At 53.0% G+C, this 22049-nt stretch overlaps 1 protein-coding gene across 30 annotated transcripts in view; it reads right to left on the bottom strand.

Annotated features, from left to right (window-relative positions):
* macf1a (microtubule actin crosslinking factor 1a) overlaps window positions 1-22049 on the bottom strand; it is a 195927-nt gene that overhangs the window by 98466 nt on the left and 75412 nt on the right. For 11 of the 30 annotated variants that reach the window (XM_035429143.1, XM_035429150.1, XM_035429147.1 and 8 more), the window contains exons 1-4: window positions 6493-8186; window positions 1541-1707; window positions 710-822; window positions 90-196 (exon numbers count right to left, since the gene is read on the bottom strand). In XM_035429143.1, the coding sequence (XP_035285034.1) occupies window positions 90-196; window positions 710-822; window positions 1541-1707; window positions 6493-7737 (1632 nt within the window). In that variant the 5' untranslated portion in view covers window positions 7738-8186. Of the gene's footprint in view, window positions 1-89; window positions 197-709; window positions 823-1540; window positions 1708-6492; window positions 8187-12862; window positions 12956-17511; window positions 17590-20359; window positions 20453-21000; window positions 21091-22049 lie in introns of those variants that run through there. The other 19 variants (XM_035429156.1, XM_035429168.1, XM_035429171.1 and 16 more) reach the window with 3 other exon arrangements.

Raw genomic sequence — 22049 nt, 5'->3', positions numbered from 1 at the left:
ATAATATAATTAAAAGAATGAGTCAGGGGGTTTCTGTCTGAGTGACTGAGCATGAGTAAGGGATTTGTGAAGGGCGAAGTGGAACGTACGTGAACTGGGATGCCCTCGCCCCCCTCTGGGATCTTGGGGAATGCGTCGTAGATGGAGGACACGTAGGTGATGACTGACTTCTCGTCCGGCGACGGTACGTCCACATCTTACAGCGTCAAAGGAAAAGAGCGTTCAGCAAGCACAGACATACCAACACCTGTGCTACCGAAGGCACTTAAAGATCATCAGACTGACTGTGAAAGACCAGCAGAGCCTTAAATATCATCAGACTGACTGTGAAAGACCAGCAGAGCTTTAAAGATCATCAGAGTGACTGTGAAAGACCAGCAGTGCCTTAAAGATCATCAGACTGACTGTGAAAGACCAGCAGTGCCTTAAAGATCATCAGACTGACTGTGAAAGACCAGCAGAGCTTTAAAGATCATCAGAGTGACTGTGAAAGACCAGCAGAGCCTTAAAGATCATCAGACTGACTGTGAAAGACCAGCAGAGCCTTAAAGATCATCAGACTGACTGTGAAAGACCAGCAGAGCCTTAAAGATCATCAGACTGACTGTGAAAGACCAGCAGAGCCTTAAAGATCATCAGACTGACTGTGAAAGACCAGCAGAGCTTTAAAGATCATCAGACTGACTGTGAAAGACAAGCAGAGCCATACCTTCAGCGTCCAGTAGTCGTGTGACCCCTAGTGACTCAGCAATATCGAAGGCCTGTTCGAGGTTGTCACGGTTGCTCTGTCGTCCAACCACCTCCATGTCTATCAGGTCAGGCCTGTGCATTAAACAGAGAACATTTTACAGAGAGTGAGAGTGTGTGCATGTGTGTATGTGTGTGAGTGAGGGTGTGTGTGTGTGAGAGAGAGAGAGAGACAGAGAGAGTGTGTGTGTATGTGTGTGTGAGAGAGAGAGAGAGAGACAGAGGGAGTGTGTGTGTGTATGTGTGTGTGAGAGAGAGAGAGAGAGTGTGTGTGTGTGTGTGTGTGAGAGAGAGAGAGAGAGAGTGTGTGTATGTGTGTGTATGTGAGAGAGAGAGAGTCCGTGTGTGTGTGTGTGTCTGTGTATGTGAGAGAGAGAGTCTGTGTGTGTGTGTCTGTGTATGTGAGAGAGAGAGTGTGTGTATGTGTGTGTGAGAGAGAGACAGAGAGAGTGTGTGTGTGTGAGAGAGGGAGAGAGACAGAGAGAGTGTATGTGTGTGTGTGTGTGTGAGAGAGAGAGAGAGAGAGAGTGTGTGTATGTGTGTGTATGTGAGAGAGAGAGAGAGTCCGTGTGTGTGTGTGTGTCTGTGTATGTGAGAGAGAGAGAGAGAGTGTGTGTATGTGTGTGTGTGAGAGAGAGAGAGAGAGAGAGAGAGAGAGGGAGAGAGTGTGTGTGTGTGTGTGTGTGTGAGAGAGAGGGAGAGAGTGTGTGTGTGTGTGTGTGAGAGAGGGAGAGACAGAGAGAGTGTGTGTGTGTGAGAGAGGGAGAGAGTGTGTGTAACTCTGCGCATGTACCTGTATCTGTGCAGAAGGACGTTGAACATGCGTCCGTCGCTCCAGCTGGAGGAGAAGTTGACGCAGCGCGTGCCAGGGTAGCCCTCGATCGCCTGCTGACTCCATAGCAACAGCTTCTCCTTGGCCGTCAGGTCACCTGACTCGCCGCTCACGTAGATCTCAGAGATCTGCCCGAAGGAGAGATGTGACAGGGGGAACAGGTCAAGGCCTTGAGCTCCTCCTCACTCCGCTTCCTCATTCACCCAGTAAACAAGCCTGCTTCTCAGCTTTCAAACACCTCGAGAGGACATATTGACAGAACGCACGCCGCTCGCATTTTCGCTCTGGCTCGCTCGCTCTCGATAAGCAAGCCTGCCAAACGCTCAGATATTCAGAGTAAATGCAACTAATCGGGTTCACCCTGGAGAGACAAGGACACTTTACTACACTTCCCAAGGTGCTTTTCCCATTCCAGTGTGTGGGGGGTGGGGGGGGGAGGGGGGAGTGCTCAGTCCTAACTGCATGTGCAAGGCTTGGGAGGGGGGGGGGGGGTTGCAGTATGGGCATCAGTCCAGAACACAGATTCAATAATCCCTATTATGTGGATGCACTGTATTAATCTAATCAGCCATCTGCAGCTTCAGCCCGTTCGCATGGCGTAAACATCAGCTGATCTGCGCAGATCTGATGTAAGCGCGACCAACGGCGCTGGATAAACGGACACCAAGAGAAGAGGGAGAGAGCGAACCGCTCCCTGAGACTCCGATAAAGGAAGAGAAACACAAGCTATAAATTGGTGTCAAGGCACAGAAATAGAATGCGGAATGGATTTTTGGATGATTTGTGGGCTACTGAGGAAGTGGGAATTTCGGATGACTGTCACGTGGGAGCGTAGCGTCACATGCTGGCCGTCCTGAAACTGCTTTACACGCTTTGCCAGACACACTCAAGCCAAACCCTGACAGTGTCCGGACAGCACAGAGAAAGAAACTATACCTCAGCAAAAGAAACATGATACTCACAATTAAAATGGTAAATTTAGGTGCACTTCACATGAAGTTGACCATCAGTGCAGTGTGGTATAACAACTTAAACTAGCAACTAGCAAAAAAAAACTAGAAACTCGCAATATGAAGCAATCATTCCATAATAACCATGTGTATTAAACCATACAAATGTCCCACAGCAATACCTACTTAGGCAGTGCAATCAAATAATTACAATGTTGTTACATTATAATAATCCATCCCATACAAAGGGTTACCACTATTTTTTATGTGAAGTCGTCCTTAAAGCTAATTTGCTGTACTTTCAGATTTTTTTTCCTTTGGAAGCAATACACACATTTTAATGCGTACCACCAGTCTGAGAGTGTGCTGCTCACTAGGGGGTTAAACTGGCCTTTATAGCAGCCTGTATGTCTTTGTCTAATTAATTCATGTGAACCACACCTCCTTCACTCGTCTGTGTATCGTCCTGTCCTTGGTCACATCAGCCTGCTGAAGAATGTTCTGATTTTCTCTCCCAGTCGGCCATAATTGCTGACCTCGATACAGTTTCTGTCCAGCTCCTTAACAAGGCTCCTTGCCAAAGTTACACCCGCTCCCTCTCACACACCCCCCTCTTTCCTTCTCTCCCTCTTCCTCTGTCGCCCTCGTTTTCTCCCCCTCCCCATCTCTATCCTTGCCTCTCTGCCCTCCCTTCCCTTGATCTGTCACTTTCTCTTTGCTTCTCCTTTCATCTCTCGTTCCGCTGTTCTCCCTCCCGTGCTCATCTTTATCAGTCTTTTCTGCCTGCTTTCACTATCTGTTCTTGCTTCTACTCATCTTTTATTCTCCCCCCTCTATCCCCCCTCGAGCTCCATGCCCCACAGTTCACCCCTCTCTCCTCTTTCTCTTCTGCCTCCTCCTCCCTCCCTCCTTCCTTCTCTCCCTGACAAAGAGCGGCTGTATCCGCGGTAACGGGCACTGCCTGGCGCCTGTCATCAGTATTCCTGTGTTATCCCTCTCTCCCTCCTTCTCTCTCATCTTCCTCCTCTCTTTCTGGTGCTAATGCCAAAAGAGTAAAACCCTGCCCAGAGCAGACAGCCAAAGGACAGGAGACTCCAGACTGCAGACGACCAGAATAAAGCAAAGGCACCGAGAGAAGGATCAGGCCTGTAGACTGACAGAGACCAGCATATTACTGCTCATGTGCAGAGGGAACACCATGGGCCTGAACAAGTCTGTCACTCTCACACACACGCACGCACGCACGCACACGCACTCACACACACACGCACGCACGCACACACACGCGCACACACACACACGCCATGTACACGCGCACACACACACACACAATACAGCACTTCCTGTTTGGCTTGATCTTATTACAGTAAAGATGATTAAAGATGAGGTCACAGACAGAACGAAATCCAGCCCCTCCTAGCCATGTGCCTGTTCAGCACATCTCAACACTGCGTCAAAACCATGCAACACGCACGTGCACTGACACTGACACTGACACTGACACTGACACTCACACAGACTCTCTCACACACACACACACACACACACACACAGCCTGAGAGGTGCAATGCCACAGGGAAGGATGGAGAGAGAGAGAGAGATGGCAGGAGTTCTTCAAAGTGACAGATGTAAAGCAAAGTTCCATCTCACACTGACTATCACTCCTGTGACTATCACAACCTGATTGGTTAGTCAGCAGACGATAATCCACTCAACCAATAGAAAGAGTGTCTCAATACAGTAGACAGGGGGGAAAAGGCACTCTTTAACAATAGGCGTTTGAGAGCACCCAGCAAGACAGTGACCCCCTGAGAGCAAAGAGACGGGGATTGGGGGGGGGGGGGGGGGGGGGGGCACCGCCAAAGGAGTCTGGCAGCCCTTTACAAGTTTAAAGCGCGAGAGGGAGCATGGAATGCCCGTGGGGGTGCGAGCAGTCTGGTGATTTATGCGCATTTTAAATCCATCTTTATTCAGATGAGGGGGGGCGCAGGCGTCTGGGCGGGGGGGTTTGGGGGGTTTGGGCAGGGCTGCCAGCGGGTGAACACTGATCCGCGGGCAGCAGAAAGGCTGGTGCAGGCCTGGCAGTGCCCGCAGGGGGGGGGGGGGGGGGGCCTCTGTGCGGCGCTGATAAGGGGCCAGGCGCATGAGGACAGACGCTGGGCGGAGCCAGGGAGCCACGCCCATCCATCAAGGGGAAGTGACATCGCGTCGCGCCACCTCTGCCTCCGCCGCGCGGCACGTGAGCGCCGGCGAGAACGGGGTTAAAGGCGTAATTAACGAGCGACGAGCTCCAGCTCTAACGAGGCCATTAAATCCCTGCGCTTTCTCCCAAAATGCCCCCCACCTACAGCGCTAATGCACGGGAGGTATGCTCTGTGTGTGTGTGTGTGTGTGTGTGCGTGCGCGTGGGGGGGTAGGACCGCTGCTTTATCCTGTCCGGTGCCACACACACACACTCTGCTTCATGCTATCCTATCCTGTACCAAACACACACGCACACATAAACATACACAGATCAGGTACTCAAACACACCTGCAAAATCTGAGCTTGCGCTCAAAATGAATTTGAGCGTGTGGCCTATTACACAGGGACGAGAGACTAGAGGATGTAAAACATCTGTAACTTTTGGTGTCAGAAGCGACAAGACAGCGAGGGAGAGTGGGCGGTGAGAAGGAGAAAGAAGTAATGAGTGACAGAAAGGAAGGGGCAGGAGAGAGGGAGAGATGGAGAGATGGAGAGATGCTCTGGGCTGTGTTGATTAGACCCAGGGGATGCAGTCAGAAAGTGCAGCCACAGTGTGCTTTCTCCAGAGCTGAGAAACACACAGCACACACATCCTCACACACAGCTCCCCACACATCCTCACACACGCAGCCGCTCACATCCACACACATCCCTGCCCATCCAAACACACGCAGTCATTCAGGGAGCCCCACACATCCTCACACAAGTAGCCAATCAGGGAGCCCCACACATCCTCACACAGGTAGCCAATCAGGGAGCCCCACACATCCTCACACAGGTAGCCAATCAGGGAGCCCCACACATCCTCACACAGGTAGCCATTCAGGGAGCCCCACACATCCTCACACAGGTAGCCAATCAGGGAGCCCCACACATCCTCACACACGCAGCCATTCAGGGAGCCCCACACATCCTCACACAGGTAGCCATTCAGGGAGCCCCACACATCCTCACACAGGTAGCCAATCAGGGAGCCCCACACATCCTCACACAGGTAGCCAATCAGGGAGCCCCACACATCCTCACACAGGTAGCCATTCAGGGAGCCCCACACATCCTCACACACGCAGCCATTCAGGGAGCCCCACACATCCTCACACACGCAGCCATTCAGGGAGCCTACACATCCACAGAAACGCATGCTGCTCAATTATTCAGCACAGACACCCACTCGAAGGGAAGGATCATACGCAAATAACAGCCCTGTACACGTGACCCCTCCCTCAACCACGACACATAAGCCATCCGACAAACAGCCAGCAGAACCCACAGCAAACAAAGCTACGTCTTCACCCTCACTGGAAAACCACACACGCCAGTCTGTGAATACAAATATGCAGTGTACTGAGCTGAGGTGAGCGTACCACACACACACTCACACACGTGCATATGCACACAGACACACACACACACACACAGTCATACACACACACACACACACACACAGTCATACACGCACGCACACACGCACGCACGCACGCACGCACGCACGCACGCACGCACGCACGCACGCACGCACGCACGCACGCACGCACGCACGCACGCACGCACGCACACACACACACACACACACACACACACACACACACACACACACACGCACACACACACTCTAACTGAGCGCACGCAGCGCACTCGGTCTGCACTGCAGTAAACGGGGGCGCTGAGTGCTCTAAGCCCTGAGCCTCGCTGCAGAGGCAGGACAGAGAGGGTCTGACCTGAGAGGAGGGGCGAGGGGGTCCCTCGGGGGGCGAGAGAGGGCTCTCCATCACCGAAGTGTCCAGAACCTCGGAGGAGCTGCTGGTGAGCCCTCCCCAGTCCGCCTGTGTGGCGCCCCCTGTCTCCGGGGAGGTGAGGGGCAGGTCGCTGGCGTACCCCGATGACAGGGGGTCCTGGGCGAGCGGAGAGTTCCCCGAGAGCAAGCCGCCCGCGGCGACGCTCCGTTCAGTCTCGTTACGGCTCGCTTCCTTTTCCGCTTTCCCAGCATGCACCGGGGCCGCCCTCAGGGCCGCGAGGTTGTCCGGCGGAGTGGCCCACACGTCAGCGCTAGAGCTGTCCGTCAGCTCAGAAAGCCCCTCCTCCTTCTCTCGCACTCGCACCCTCAGCACGTCCCCCGTCTCCCGGGCCAGGGCCGGGGGCTCCGCCCGCACCTCCACCCCTCTCTCCCCCCACACCGGGGACCCGAAATCCCGGGGGTAGACCGTCCGCACCACGCACAGCTTCCCCCCGACCTCCCGAATGTGCACCACGCCCCTCTTCTCCTCCGTGGGGGCGGGCCGGTCCGAGTCCCAGGCGGGGAAGTCCTCCTGGTGTAGGTCCTCCTGGCGCTGGTCCTCCTGGTGCAGGTCCTCCTGGCGCTGGTCCTCCTGGTGCAGGTCCTCTCGGCCCCGCTCGGCCTGCAGGATTCGGGGCTTCTGCAGAACGCCCTGCACCCGTTCCCTCACCCTGCACACCCGCCCGCCCCCCGGGGTCGCGCTGCCCTGGTCCGCATCTGGGGCGTCCGGGTCCGGGACGTCCCCACTAGACCCCGTGGTGCCGCCGCCGCCCCCCTCCCCCTGGGGCAGGCAGAACACCCCCCTCCAGGCAGGGCTGGGTTCGGGGGACAGGACCAGCACCTTGGGGCCCTTCGCCTTCCCGCTCTCGGGCCCCGGATCGAGGCCCTCGGGACTCAGGGCGAGCTCTGCGGGGCGAGACTGCACCTCTGCCGTGGGCGTGCAGTCGAGACCGCCCCGTACGGGTCGGACGTCACCCTCGGCAACAACCGCCACCACTTCCTTCCTGCTGTCCTCCTCCCCTCTGTGGGCGAGGTCCCGCCCCCCGGCCCCCTCCCCCGCGGACCCGCTCCGCTGCTTCCGGGCCTTGCGCTTGCGTCTGAAGCGGAGTCTCTTTTTGGGGGACAGAGGGGGCGCCCCGTTCACCCCCGCCTCCCGGTGCCGTTTCACACAGCCCAGAGAGCTTCCCATCGCTCCCCAAAAACAGAGCGAACGAAACAGCGAAAGACAGAAGGGTGGAGAGAGAGGGAGCGGCTCGAGGGAACAGAAGCAGCAGACGGAGACGGGCCGCCGCAGACAGGCGTGTCAGCGAGCAGCCGCTCAGTCCGGAAGGATCCGGCCGGCTCTCTCCCCAACGCGGGCAGCGACTGCTCCCCCCAGACCAGCCCGCCGGCGGCTCAGCGCATGGTCACCAGCGGTCCCGGAGGCGCTGGGCTGTGCCCCTCCCTCAGGAGAAATGAGCTTATTCCCCCCGCAGCGCTCCAGCAGGGGGGGTGACCTTATCAGTCCCCTCTCCGTAATCACATCGGGCTGCTCCCCCTCAGATCCGCCGCCGCCCCGGCGGGAAGCTCAGGCCGTTACCAGGGCAGCGCCGGCGGGCCTCCGCGGCAGGACGGGAGACGGTCTCATACCGCGAAAAACGTGAGAAAGCCCCGGACAGGCAGGAGGGCTGCAGTGCTGACACGCACTCACTCACACACACACGCGCCCGCGCGCACACACACACACACACACACACACACACACACTCACACACACGCGCCCGCGCGCGGTGCGTCACAGCCCATACACATCACCGGAGCTCCTCAGGACCCCTCCGAGACCCGCGACTCCCAGCTCCTCCTCCACAGAGACGCCTTCCGGTTCGGCTCCTTTCCCCTTCTCAGGCGGGAGAGGTGATCTAAGTGCCTCTCCCCGGCTGGGCTCCCAGACCACCCGCTAATGGACAATTAATACTGCTGCGCTCTCAGTGTTATTGTAGCAGTGGCAGCGGCTGCACTAGCAGTAGTAGCGGTAGTAGCGGCTCCAGGGTTCTCTGCCAAGGCAGCACGGCGGGGTCCAGGCTGCTGGCGGGTGATGTCTCTGCTGCAGACTCAGCGGGTGCTCCAGTATCTTGCCGATAAATCAATCGGCCCGGTCTCCAAGCCAAAAAAAGAGAAAACCCCGGTCACGTGACGCGGGAGCCTCAGCCTCTCACGGGTCCTCCAGGCGCCGCTGGGGTCCAGGCTTGCTGTTGTGATGGCGGGACGTCCTCCAGGGGAGACGCGGCACCGCTAGACCCCCGCAGGAGCGCCGTCTCCCTGACGCTGGCATCTCCAGGCGCCCCGCGGCGATGAGCAGCGGGCGGGGGGAACGGGGGGGGGGAGGGGGGGGGGGGGGAGGGGGTGTCCCCGTAGGCACTGTCCTCAAGCGCGTCCCGGTGGGTCCCTCCTAATTAAGCTCCGCCCCACAGTCACGGCTCCCACCTTCTCTGATCCCCAAATCCTCGAGCTTAGCACTCGCACGTGTCCACTGGCAGGACAGTGTCCCCATCCAGCAGCACCTCTACCCTCAGACAGCTGTCCCTCCCTACTCCGCTGCGCTAACAGGACGCTAGCCAGCCCAGCGCAGCAGAGCAGCCCTCAGTGCCGCGGAGCTAACAGGACGCTAGCCAGCCCAGAGCAGTAGCAGGCAGGCGCTCCCGGATCCTGGATGGGAATCTAATTACGGCAGCGGAGGCAGGGCAGGGCAGGGCTCACAGGCCCAGCCTGGGCTCGGCGCACGCAGGAGGGACGGGGGGCTCCACGGCGGGCCGGAGGAAGAGGTGGACGAGGAGGAGGACGAGGGTATTGTTGGAGGAAGATCGCTGCGGTCAGGAAGAGACCGAGGTTCCGTTGGAAGGCATCGCTGGACTGATCCAATTGATACGGTCCCCCCCCCCCCCTCCCCCCTCCAGGAGAGACGTGAAAGTGTGTGGAAGCCCGAGCGCGAGGTGAGGCGATCCTGCGATCTCCTGCGTGCGTGCGTGCGTGCGTGCGTGTGTCTGCGTGCGGACCCACAGGCCTGTAGGTTCAGCAGAAGCCTGGGAGCTCAGCAGCACCGCGCTCCCTCTCTTCCTCCCTCTCCAGCGCTCTGCCGCTCAGCCTCTCCCTCGCTCTCTCGCTCAGTGGCACCAGTGCAAAAAAAAAGCTTCATCTCTAGCCTGCTGCAGCGTTAGACTACACTGCTGCCTGCTCTCTCTCTCTCCCTCCCTCCCTCCCTCCCTCCCTCTCGCTCTTCCCTCCTCTTTTTCTGCTCCACCTATCAGCTTCCCCCTCCTTCCCTCCCTCTCGCGCTTGCTCTCTCTTTCGCTCGCTCTATCTGCTGCTCAGATACACGTATATGCGCGCACACACACACACACACACACACACACACACACACACACACACGTGTGTGTGTTTGACCCAAAATCCATCAGAGATGCAAATGGTAGGCAGGTTGCTACAGAAGAAAAAAATAATTTAAATCTGCTTTCCATCCCTTTGGCTGTGATGATAACACCTGTGTGCCTTTCCTGCTCTCTTCCTTCTCTCCTCTCTCTCTATCTCTCTCTCATGAGGTAACCAGCAGCCTCTTGTTAGAGGGAAAGGGAGATGTTGGGAGGGAAGGGAGGCGAACACTATCTGGAGCACCTGCAGAAGGTTTCTAAGGGGACGCAGCGAGACAAACCCGGTGTAAAGCAGCGCAGCGCGAGGACAATGAGAGCAAATCCATTAGCTATGGACCCAGCCATTGTGCAGCTGTTTGGGATTATAAATCAGCTCAATCAACAAGAGCTTGGCTCAGATGCTCCCGCTGACTGCACACCAGCAGCGCAGTGCCGTACGCAGGGTACAACCAGGTCTGCGGTCTTCAGGCACATGGCCTCCCCAATCTCCACTGTCACCAGCACCAACATTCTGAGGCAAGAGTGACGCCCAATCAAGAGTCAGGAGCCCAATCCACAACACGCACCTATAAGCAGGGCTACACACAGATCGAGCTCGTCATTTGCTGACTGTGCAATGTGCAATGTAGCAGGCCATCTGCCGTTCTGCACGCACCAGCGCCTCCCAGTGGCAGCGCAGGGTATCTGCAAGGTTCGAGGCCCCAGGGAACGTGCCTGTCACGTTCAGGACAGTGCTGACAGGACAGTGCTGACGCTGTCATAAGTGAAAAATGAAAGCCAGCTGGGACATTTATAAAATGGCTCCCATGTTTTTACTGGAGTGGACAGTGTGTGGGGTCACTACAGTACTGTCTCTCTACAGCACAGGCTGGACCCCTCACCTGCACTGCTGCTGATTACCCCCGGGGGGCAGGCTTCCCCACAGAGAACACAACCCACACCCACAGTGGATCCCCAGTCACTCAGCAAACGGGAGGAAGCCTCAGCTCCTCAGCCCTCTGCCCCGCCCCTCCCGCTCAGTTCTGTATGACGTAATGCATTTTACACAGGCCCGGATATGCAAGGCAAGCCGAATTCCAAACCATCACCATCAAGAAAACACTATGTTACAAGGTACACCAACACCAAATTATATCCATAACAAATGACTGACTGTAGATAACTGTATTCAATTTGAGGTGGTGCAGTGTCTCTACCACAGGAAAATGTGTCTGTGAAGGAGAACAGCGCTCCATCACACAGACAGACACACACACACAAACACAAGCATTAACTCTCTATCTATCTCTCTCACACACACACACACACACACACACACATACACACACATATACACACTCTACCCCATCTCCTTTACCATTAGCTCTGCCCTTCATAGGAGATGACAGAGTCTCGTCTTTCCCACTAATATCCCTGTCTCCCATCGCCCCCTCACACAGCCCCCGCTCACTCTCTCCCTCACATCTCCTGTGGGCTTCTCCCCCTCCCTCCATCCCCCCTCCTCCCCTCTCGCTCCCCCCATCTCCGATCTGCTGAATCATGCTGAAATAAACAGCTGCAGTTACAGAGCTGCGTCTCCCTGGAAACCAGCTCCCCCTGTCACCTTGTGATGTCATCGCTCTGCCAGCACTCAGTGCACTCTGGTGGGCCCTCTCTAATTTCATTAAGGTCAAAGTTTACGTGTAACAATTGTTAATTGTAAAAAAAACTGGACCATAATGTTTCAGTAATTACGGCCCGACTGAATGTTCACAAATTTTTTTAATATGTATTTTCCTATTTCAATATATTTCGAAACAGTTCATAACTGAAGACCTATTGCTGTTAAAGGAGCAAAACAATAAAAATAAACAAAAGGATGAGTCCTGATTAAATCAGTAGAGTGGGGGTCATTTTTTATTTATTTATACCTTTTCATTCCCATTAACTCATTTTAGCATAGTCCTGAATTACACCCAGACAATAACAGGAGTTACAGATTAGAAGTCAGGCCTGGTGGCAGATTAATCTAGTACTTAGCAGGGACCTGCACCTGAGCTGTCTCTCACTCACACACACACACACACACACACACGCACTCAGAGGCACAGGCACAGACACACACACACACACAAAACCATGTCTCACATTTGCACACACACATGCACACAGCCCCAGGACATACTCAGACTGAGGACTGGGCAGCTGTGGCCCTTTCTTCCAGAAAGCACGCCCGCACACAGATTTGGCTGACCTTCCCTTCTGTCAGCATGTTTTGAGAAGAGGGTCTGGGAGCATTTAATAACAGTGGCCAATACACGGGCCACTCCTGCCAGTCCAATCCCACTCCTGTCAAACCAATCCCACTCCTGTTAGCCCAATTCCACTCCTGCCAGTCCAATCCCACTCCTGTCAGTCCAATCCCACTCCTGTCAGCCCAATCCCACTCCTGTCAAACCAATCCCACTCCTGTCAGCCAAATCAAACTCCTGTTAGCCCAATTCCACTAATGCCAGTCCAATCCCACTCCTATCAAACCAATCCCACTCCTGTCAACCCAATCCCACTCCTGTTAGCCCAATTCCACTAATGCCAGTCCAATCCCACTCCTGTCAGCCCAATCCCACTCCTGTCAGCCCAATCTCCTCTCAGAAGGCTTCTGCCAGCTCTCAGCAGATAGCCAGCCCAGCCCTGCCTGCCTCTCTATGATTAACACCCACAATTAGCAGTAAATCACACCCACCGCTCTCCGCTGGCTGACATGTGCACAGTAAATAGGCAGTAAGCCAATCAGCTTCCATCACACAGAGTCAAGGCCTGCACACCCACCCACACACACACACAGACACAGAGGTGTACACACACACAAACACGCGCGCACACAAACACACGCACACAGACATACAGTGTTAATCCTGAAGCACAGACCTGGAAGTGGAGGATGATGGTCCAGATCAGTCCCAGGGTCAGCTTGGGGTTTCCGTCTGTGATGTCATCGTTCCGTATGTTCACTAATTTGACCTGCAGGAAGAGCACAGACATCAGACGCACGTACTGCAAGAGGTGTGCTAAACGCAGAGCTCAACTGACCATACAGCAGATGGGCCAATCAGGGCACAGGGCAGTTAGAACTGAGGGAGAAGATAAGGTGAGATCTATCGGAGTCCAAACACTCCACTCTTTAAAGCAAGCACGGTTCTAAGAAGCCATTTTTGGTTAACCTCCCTTATTAGCTGTCAGTCAGCCCTCCTCTTCTCAGAGGGAGGAGTGTTGCATTGTGATTGAATGTCTGTTGGACACGCAATGGGCAGGTGAATTGCGGCTTGCTGCTTTTGATTGCCCTGTCCACGCGCATACATTATCTCAATTCAGCATACATACGTCACCAGATACAACACCTAAGAGTCAGACCCAAGGACGGCTGACTGTGTGTGTGTGTGTGTGTGTGTGTGTGTGTGTGTGCTTGCTGCCCCCCAACCGCCCTCATCCCTGGGGTTCAGTTTCAAGTCCTCACTCCAGTGTTTTCCACAAACTACACATCCATTTCAGCTCCCATTAGAAACACACGTTGAACGGTAACTGCGAGTTAAACGACGATTTATTTTTGGGAGAACGGCCCCGAGGGTCCTCGTATTTCACATGCAGCGAGGTGCTCCCGCAAACTCCTTTCACCAATTTGACTGGTTAAGCGCAGAGCCCTTTAAACTGAGACAGTGGAGGGGAGGGAAGTAAAGAATCCCAGAAGCGGGTGGGATGATAAATCATGGCTGCGCGCGGGCTTCCTCAGAGCCCTGCTCACACGCCGCAGGGAAACGGCCAGGGAGGCGGGGCTCAGCCGCCAGGGTCCTGCACTGCAGCACTGCAATACCGCCACAGAACACCGTGTCCCTGTGTGTACCTCACTGCACACTGCTACAGAACATCATGTCCCTGTGCGTACCTCACTGCACACTGCTACAGAACATTGTGTCCCTGTGTGTACCTCACTGCACACTGCCACAGAACATCGTGTCCCTGTGTGTACCTCACTGCACACTGCTACAGAACACCGTGTCCCTGTGTGTACCTCACTGCACACCGCCACAGAACACCGTGTCCCTGTGTGTACCTCACTGCACACTGCTACAGAACACCGTGTCCCTGTGTGTACCTCACTGCACACTGCTACAGAACACCGTGTCCCTGTGTGTACCTCACTGCACACTGCTACAGAACATTGTGTCCCTGTGTGCGCCTCACTGCACACTGCTACAGAACACCGTGTCCCTGTGTGTACCTCACTGCACACTGCTACAGAACACCGTGTCCCTGTGTGTACCTCACTGCACACTGCTACAGAACATTGTGTCCCTGTGTGTACCTCACTGCACACTGCTACAGAACACCGCGTCCCTGTGTGTACCTCACTGCACACTGCTACAGAACATTGTGTCCCTGTGTGTACCTCACTGCACACTGCTACAGAACACCATGTCCCTGTGTGTACCTCACTGCAATACCGCCACAGAACACCGTGTCCCTGTGTGTACCTCACTGCACACTGCTACAGAACATCATGTCCCTGTGTGTACCTCACTGCACACTGCTACAGAACATCATGTCCCTGTGTGTACCTCACTGCACACTGCCACAGAACACCATGTCCCTGTGTGTACCTCACTGCACACTGCTACAGAACAGTGTCCCTGTGTGTACCTCACTGCACACTGCTACAGAACACCGTGTCCCTGTGTGTAACTCACTGCACACTGCCACAGAACACCGTGTCCCTGTGTGAATCTCACTGCACACTGCTACAGAACATCATGTCCCTGTGTGAATCTCACTGCACACTGCTACAGAACATCATGTCCCTGTGTGTACCTCACTGCACACTGCTACAGAACACCGTGTCCCTGTGTGTACTTCACTGCACACTGCTACAGAACACCGTGTCCCTGTGTGTACCTCACTGCACACTGCTACAGAACATCATGTCCCTGTGTGAATCTCACTGCACACTGCTACAGAACATCATGTCCCTGTGTGTACCTCACTGCACACTGCTACAGAACACCGTGTCCCTGTGCGTACCTCACTGCTCTTCTGTGTCCTTGCATGATTCTCACTGCACACTGCTACAGAACATCATGTCCCTGTGTGTACCTCACTGCACACTGCTACAGAACATCATGTCCCTGTGTGTACCTCACTGCACACTGCTACAGAACACCGTGTCCCTGTGCGTACCTCACTGCACACTGCCACAGAACACCGTGTCCCTGTGTGTACCTCACTGCACACTGCTACAGAACACCGTGTCCCTGTGTGTACCTCACTGCACACTGCTACAGAACATTGTGTCCCTGTGTGTACCTCACTGCACAATGCCACAGAACACCGCGTCCCTGTGTGTACCTCACTGCACACTGCTACAGAACACTGTGTCCCTGTGTGTACCTCACTGCACACTGCTACAGAACACCGTGTCCCTGTGTGTACCTCACTGCACACTGCTACAGAACACCGTGTCCCTGTGTGTACCTCACTGCACACTGCCACAGAACACCGTGTCCCTGTGTGTACCTCACTGCACACTGCTACAGAACACCGTGTCCCTGTGTGTACCTCACTGCTACAGAACACCGTGTCCCTGTGTGTACCTCACTGCACACTGCTACAGAACACCGTGTCCCTGTGTGTACCTCACTGCACACTGCTACAGAACACCGTGTCCCTGTGTGTACCTCACTGCACACTGCTACAGAACACCGTGTCCCTGTGCGTACCTCACTGCACACTGCTACAGAACACCGTGTCCCTGTGTGTACCTCACTGCACACTGCCACAGAACACCATGTCCCTGTGTGTACCTCACTGCACACTGCTACAGAACATTGTGTCCCTGTGTGTACCTCACTGCACACTGCTACAGAACACCGTGTCCCTGTGTGTACCTCACTGCACACTGCCACAGAACACCATGTCCCTGTGTGTACCTCACTGCACACTGCTACAGAACATTGTGTCCCTGTGTGTACCTCACTGCACACTGCTACAAAACACCGTGTCCCTGTGTGTACCTCACTGCACACTGCCACAGAACATTGTGTCCCTGTGTGTACCGCACTGCACACTGCCACAGAACATCATGTCCCTGTGTGTACACCTCACTGCACACTGCTACAGAACACCGTGTCCCTGCGCGAATCTCACTGCACACTGCTACAGAACACCGTGTCCCTGTGTGTACTTCACTGCACACTGCTACAGAACACCGTGTCCCTGTGTGTACCTCACTGCACACTGCTACAGAACATCATGTCCCTGTGTGAATCTCACTGCACACTGCTACAGAACATCATGTCCCTGTGTGTACCTCACTGCACACTGCTACAGAACATTGTGTCCCTGTGTGTACCTCACTGCACACTGCTACAGAACACCGTGTCCCTGTGTGTACCTCACTGCACACCGCCACAGAACACCGTGTCCCTGTGTGTACCTCACTGCACACTGCCACAGAACACCGTGTCCCTGTGTGAATCTCACTGCACACTGCTACAGAACATTGTGTCCGTGTGCACCTCACTGCACACTGCTACAGAACATTGTGTCCCTGTGTGTACCTCACTGCACACTGCTACAGAACACCGTGTCCCTGTGTGTACCTCACTGCTCTTCTGTGTCCTTGCGTGATTCTCACTGCACACTGCCACAGAACACCGTGTCCCTGTGTGTACCTCACTGCACACTGCTACAGAACATCATGTCCCTGTGTGTACCTCACTGCACACTGCTACAGAACATTGTGTCCCTGTGCGCACCTCACTGCACACTGCTACAGAACATTGTGTCCCTGTGTGCACCTCACTGCACACTGCTACAGAACATTGTGTCCCTGTGTGCACCTCACTGCACACTGCTACAGAACACTGTGTCCCTGTGGGGATCTGTACTGGACTGCAAATATCCATATGTGCAGTCTATAGCTCTGAAACATGTTTTCCCCTGTTTATCCAGCACCAATGCACTGTCCCAAGGTTCTGTTTGTGTCTGTGTTAATTCTGCAAGACTGTATCTATGTCTATGTCTCTATGCCTCTATCAAACAGTAGTGTCTGTGTCTATGTGTCCATTCTGCAGTAATGCATCTGTGTTTATGTGTCCATGCTACAGGACTATGTCTGTGCCCATGTGCCTATCAAACAGTACTGTGTCTGTGCCTATCCTACAGTATTGCATCTGTGTCTATACTACAGTAATGTGTCTGTGCCTGTGTGTCCATTCTGCAGTAACACGTCTGTGTTTATGTGTCTATCCAACAGGACAGTGTCTGTGCCCATGTGTCTATCCAACAGGACTGTGTCTGTGCCCATGTGTCTATCCTGTGTTCTTGCATCCTGCAGTACATTGTGTCCCAGAGTGCAGCTAGGCTGTTCTTTAACAAGGCATTGTGTGACCTTGCTGGAACACATGCAGAGAGAGAGAGAGGGACAGAGAGCAGAAGACAGAGGAGAGAGGGAGGGAGATACCGAGAGGGCCGGGAGAGGGAGGGAAGGATGGAAGGAGGGAGTATGGAAAGACTTCAGGACGTACCTGTCTCTGTTTGAGGAAGTCCAGAGCAATCTGCACGTTCTGCAGCCGGTGGAACCTCATGCGCCCTTTTTCTCTGGGCTAAAAGAGAAGGACAGAGAGAAGGATGAGAGTGAGGAGAGGGTGGAAAAACTCACTCCAAACACACACACACACACACACACACACACACACACACACACACACACACAGCAACAGTGAGAGACAACAGTGCCGTGGCTTGTGGGGGTGCACACTGGACAACTCAGCAGGCAGGGTACCACAAAGACAGCTGTCATGACAGAACACTGTAACAGAGCTGGAAGAAGTCAAGATATGGCACTGTCACAGAACTGGGAGAAGTCATGATATGGCACTGTCACAGAGCTGGGAAAAGTCATGATATGGCACTGTCACAGAGCTGGGAAAAGTCATGATATGGCACTGTCACAGAGCTGGGAAAAGTCATGATATGGCACTGTCACAGAGCTGGGAGCTGTCACGACGGAGCACCGTACCAGAGCTGGGAACTGTCATGATATGGTCCCGTCACAGGGTTTTGAGCCGACATGACTAAGTCACAGAGTCAACAGAGTACAATTGAGGGCTTCTGCCAGCCCATAATGCACCCATACACACACACACGCAACCACGCACACCCACACACACGCGCACACACACACACACACACACACACACACACACAGAAACAGATGCATCACTGAATCAGAGCGCAGGTTAGTCATCACTGCAGTCAGAAGCAGCGGCAGGTCCTGTGAGCACTCAGCTGAAACTTCATGCAGGAGGGAGGGTGGGGTAAGGCAGGAGGGCAGGGTTCCAGAGCCTACAGCGGGACTCTTTACCCACAATGCCCTGGTAAAAAAAAGACCTGGCCAGAGAAACGGGCATTGAAATATGATTATGCGTGTGTGTGTATCGATGTCAGATGGTTTAGTGCAGGGGTTCTCAACCTTTTTTCCATCTGCCCCCCACCCGCCACACCCCACCCCACATGAATGGAGGCAGCAGCAGGGTACATTGATTTTTGTGTTTTATTTTAAAGCAAATATATCTGACTTACAGGTCAAGCATATGATTTTGAACTGGATTACATATTAAAAACAATAATAAAAAACTTAAAACATAATAGGTGCTCTTTTAGACGAGAGGGTTTCGACACCTCATTTGAAAAAACCTGCTCACAGACTAAGCACAGAAGTAGCTGTGGGTTGGACGGAGACGGAATAAACCCGAACTGTAAGTACTCAGGTGGGGTGGTAAAGTAACCAAAAAGAAAAAAGAAATGTTATTAATAACGATAGGACAAACTAATTAAGCTGAAGACGTCACATAAACTTAATTGCATGCATCGTGTCTATAATGTTATTAAGCAAACACAAAAAATGTATTCATTTAGTAAATCCAACTATTTATTTATTTTTTGAGTCTATTTAACGAAACCACATACAATCCCCAGCCAACATTTGTGTGTGTGTGTGCGTGTAGTACAGTTCTATATCTATTGTGGGGCAGAGCTACTAGCTTAACTAACGTTTTCCAGTACCACGTGTGTAGTTTCCATTTCTAAAATCAAAATATTATAGGCTAGTTGTATTGGCATAAAAGTAAAATCGTTAGACCAGCATCATTTGTGGACAAAAAAAATCCCAGTTTAGATTTGAAACACCATTGTCCGTCGAATATCGAAAGCAAAACCTAAAATGGACCAATTGCATTGGCAAAGTGTGTTACTATTACTATCATGTAAAAAATATAAGCCAAATTGTGCAGAAGAAACTTCTATTGGCATACAAGTAAAATCATTACACCAGTACCATATCTGATCTCGTCGGATATTTAAAGAGAACATTTCTGCCTAAAATGGACCCGATTTATCGGGTTATTTAACTGTTCTGCCCCATATAAAATGCAAGTTATCCTGTTGCTAAAACGTAATATTGGAAATTTAATGGACACGCTTAATGTAACAAAGTTCAGAACAGCAGAACATTGGCCACATTTCACGTCAGTCAAGCGTACATGTCTGTCAGGCAGAAGCCGTAGGGAAATGGGATGAAAACGGGAAGAATTTGACGAATTTTTTAAATTACACGGCGATCTACCAACATGGCCTCCGCGATCGACATATTGGCACGCAAACGGGAGTTTTCTCTGCAACAAACTATCGCTGCCAACCAACCTGATGATCAACAAAATACGAATAATAATAAAACTCAAACCAATTGTTTGTTTTTAATGCATTTTATTTTCAATTTGCCTAAATCTAATTTCTAGAGCGATTCACAGAAACTCCAGTATTGCCACCCTACCGCTTCAAACGAGAGACAAATAAGGAGGTTCTGGCTGCTGGAACAATATGACCGTTCTCATTGGTTGAATGCAGTCAAGCTACGGTGGCCCTTTCAGCACAGAACATTCGACTCAAAACCAAGAATATTTTCTCAATGCATGTAACATGAAAATATCAGAATCTTTTTTCACGTTCAGAACTCTAAAACGAACGGCCCTTTTAACTTTTAACAGCCCCGTTTCAATTATTTTAGTCTCAACATACCCCCCTCCATCCTGTGAACGCCCACTGGGGGGCGGTACCACCCCCGTTGAGAAACCCTACTTTAGTGTGTGTTTGTGTCGATGTGAGACAGTTGAGTGTGTACGTGTACGTGTGCATATAGATGTGAGATGGTGTTGTGTCTGTGTGTGTGTGTAAATAATGTGACATGTTTGCGTATACGCATTGTTATCTGGGATGCCAGTGTGATGCCACAACAAACAACACTCGCATGCAGTCAAAGGGGATTGCTGTATGTGGGGTGGAGGGAGCAGGATGGGGGGGGGGGGTCAAACGTACTCCCTGAGCGCCATCTTCCTCATCCCCCCCCAGCAAGATGAGCGGGGGCGCGCGCGAGACACACACCCGTCGCAGTGAGGACACGCCCTTGTGCTGATAAGAGAGGGAGGGGGTGGAGAGAGAGCGTGAGGAGGGGGCGGGGCATGTATTCAGAAAGAGAGACGGGATGGACAGAGATAAGATTGGGAATGGAGAGATGAGAGTGATGAACGACAGGGTCAAAAGAGTGATAGCGGGACAGAAAGAGAGAGAGCGAGAGAGAGAGAGAAAGAAAGAGAGAATAAAGCAGGAAATAATGACAAGGCAAAAATGGCAAATGAAAGTAAGCAACAGGGAGGCTTTGAGAGCCGCAGGCCCTGCTGTCCAAACACACCCAATCCAGTGGAGCAGCTGACATCAGCTGATATCATGATGCTACCAATGCCTCAGACTGGACCTACCGGCCGTGTGCCAGTGACTCAACGTGACCGTGCACCTGTGTCACAGTGCATCAGCATCTATTTCAGAGTGTCCACATCCATCATCAGCCTCTCTGTGTGTCCTAATGAATCAGCGTGTCACTGCACCAGCACCCTAATGAATCAGGCCCAGTGTGTCAACAGTTCCAGTGTCAGCCTCTATCAGAGCGTCAGGCTCCTTACCAGAGCGACTCCGGACAGCACCTCCAGCAGGGAGATGAGATTGTGCCCATCCCGCAGGTCTTCGTACAGGTCTGTGATATGCTTCCGCACCTGCGAGAGAGAGAGAAGGAGGAAGAGGAGGGGTTAAACGAGTGTTTAGCAGAGCATGTTTGCACAAGTCAGAGAGACGGGAGAGGGGTTTTCCTGGCGCATAAATCCAGCTGTGACCCCAGGGGCACAGTAAACGTTGGCAGAACGTTGGCAGAGCGTTTGAGCGGCGCTGGCACTGCACTGCATCACCCATTGTGCAGAAAGTGGGCCATCTTTTCAACCAGCTACCCAGATGTCACTTACAGCAGTGATTTAATCACAAGCTGTGAGAGAGAGAGAGAGAGAGAGAGAGAGAGAGAGAGAGAGAGAGAGAGAGAGAGAGAGAGAGAGAGAGAGAGAGAGAGAGCAAGAGACAGACAGAGAAAAAGAGAGAGAGAGAGAGAGAAGGACAGATAGCGAGAGACAGACAGAGAGAGAGAGCAAGAGACAGACAGAGAGAAAGAGGAGAGAAAGGAAAAGAAAAGAGAAAAGAAAAGAGAAGAGAAAAGAGAGAGAGAGAGAGAAGGACAGATAGCGAGAGACAGACAGAGAGAGAGAGCAAGAGACAGACAGAGAGAAAGAGGAGAGAAAGGGACAGATAGAGAGAGACAGACAGAGAGAAAGAGGAGAGAGGGACAGATAGAGAGATAGAGACAGAGAAAAAGAGGAGAGAGGGGGACAGATAGCGAGAAACAGACAGAGAGAAAGAGAGAGAGAAAGGTGTGTGTAATCACAGACCTGCCCATAAGGTCGGTGAGGCCGGACAGCCAGTGAGCTGACTGGTTAACAGAGAGAATGAAGGGGATGCAAACAGAAAGGGGGGAAATGGAACATTGACGTAGAAGAGAAAAGACATGGAGGGAAAAATAAGAGAGACAGGCAGGGAAATTTATTACATCAGAATAATTTATACCATTGCTCAATCATTCATTAAGCCTTGGCATACATACAGACATGTGACCTACTTGGACTGTATCGGA

The sequence above is a fragment of the Anguilla anguilla genome, chromosome 8, assembly GCF_013347855.1.
Source record: "Anguilla anguilla isolate fAngAng1 chromosome 8, fAngAng1.pri, whole genome shotgun sequence".
Lineage (NCBI taxonomy): Eukaryota > Metazoa > Chordata > Actinopteri > Anguilliformes > Anguillidae > Anguilla > Anguilla anguilla.
The sequence above is the reverse complement of the archived record's forward strand: the minus strand, read 5'-3'. Positions and strand labels throughout refer to the sequence as shown.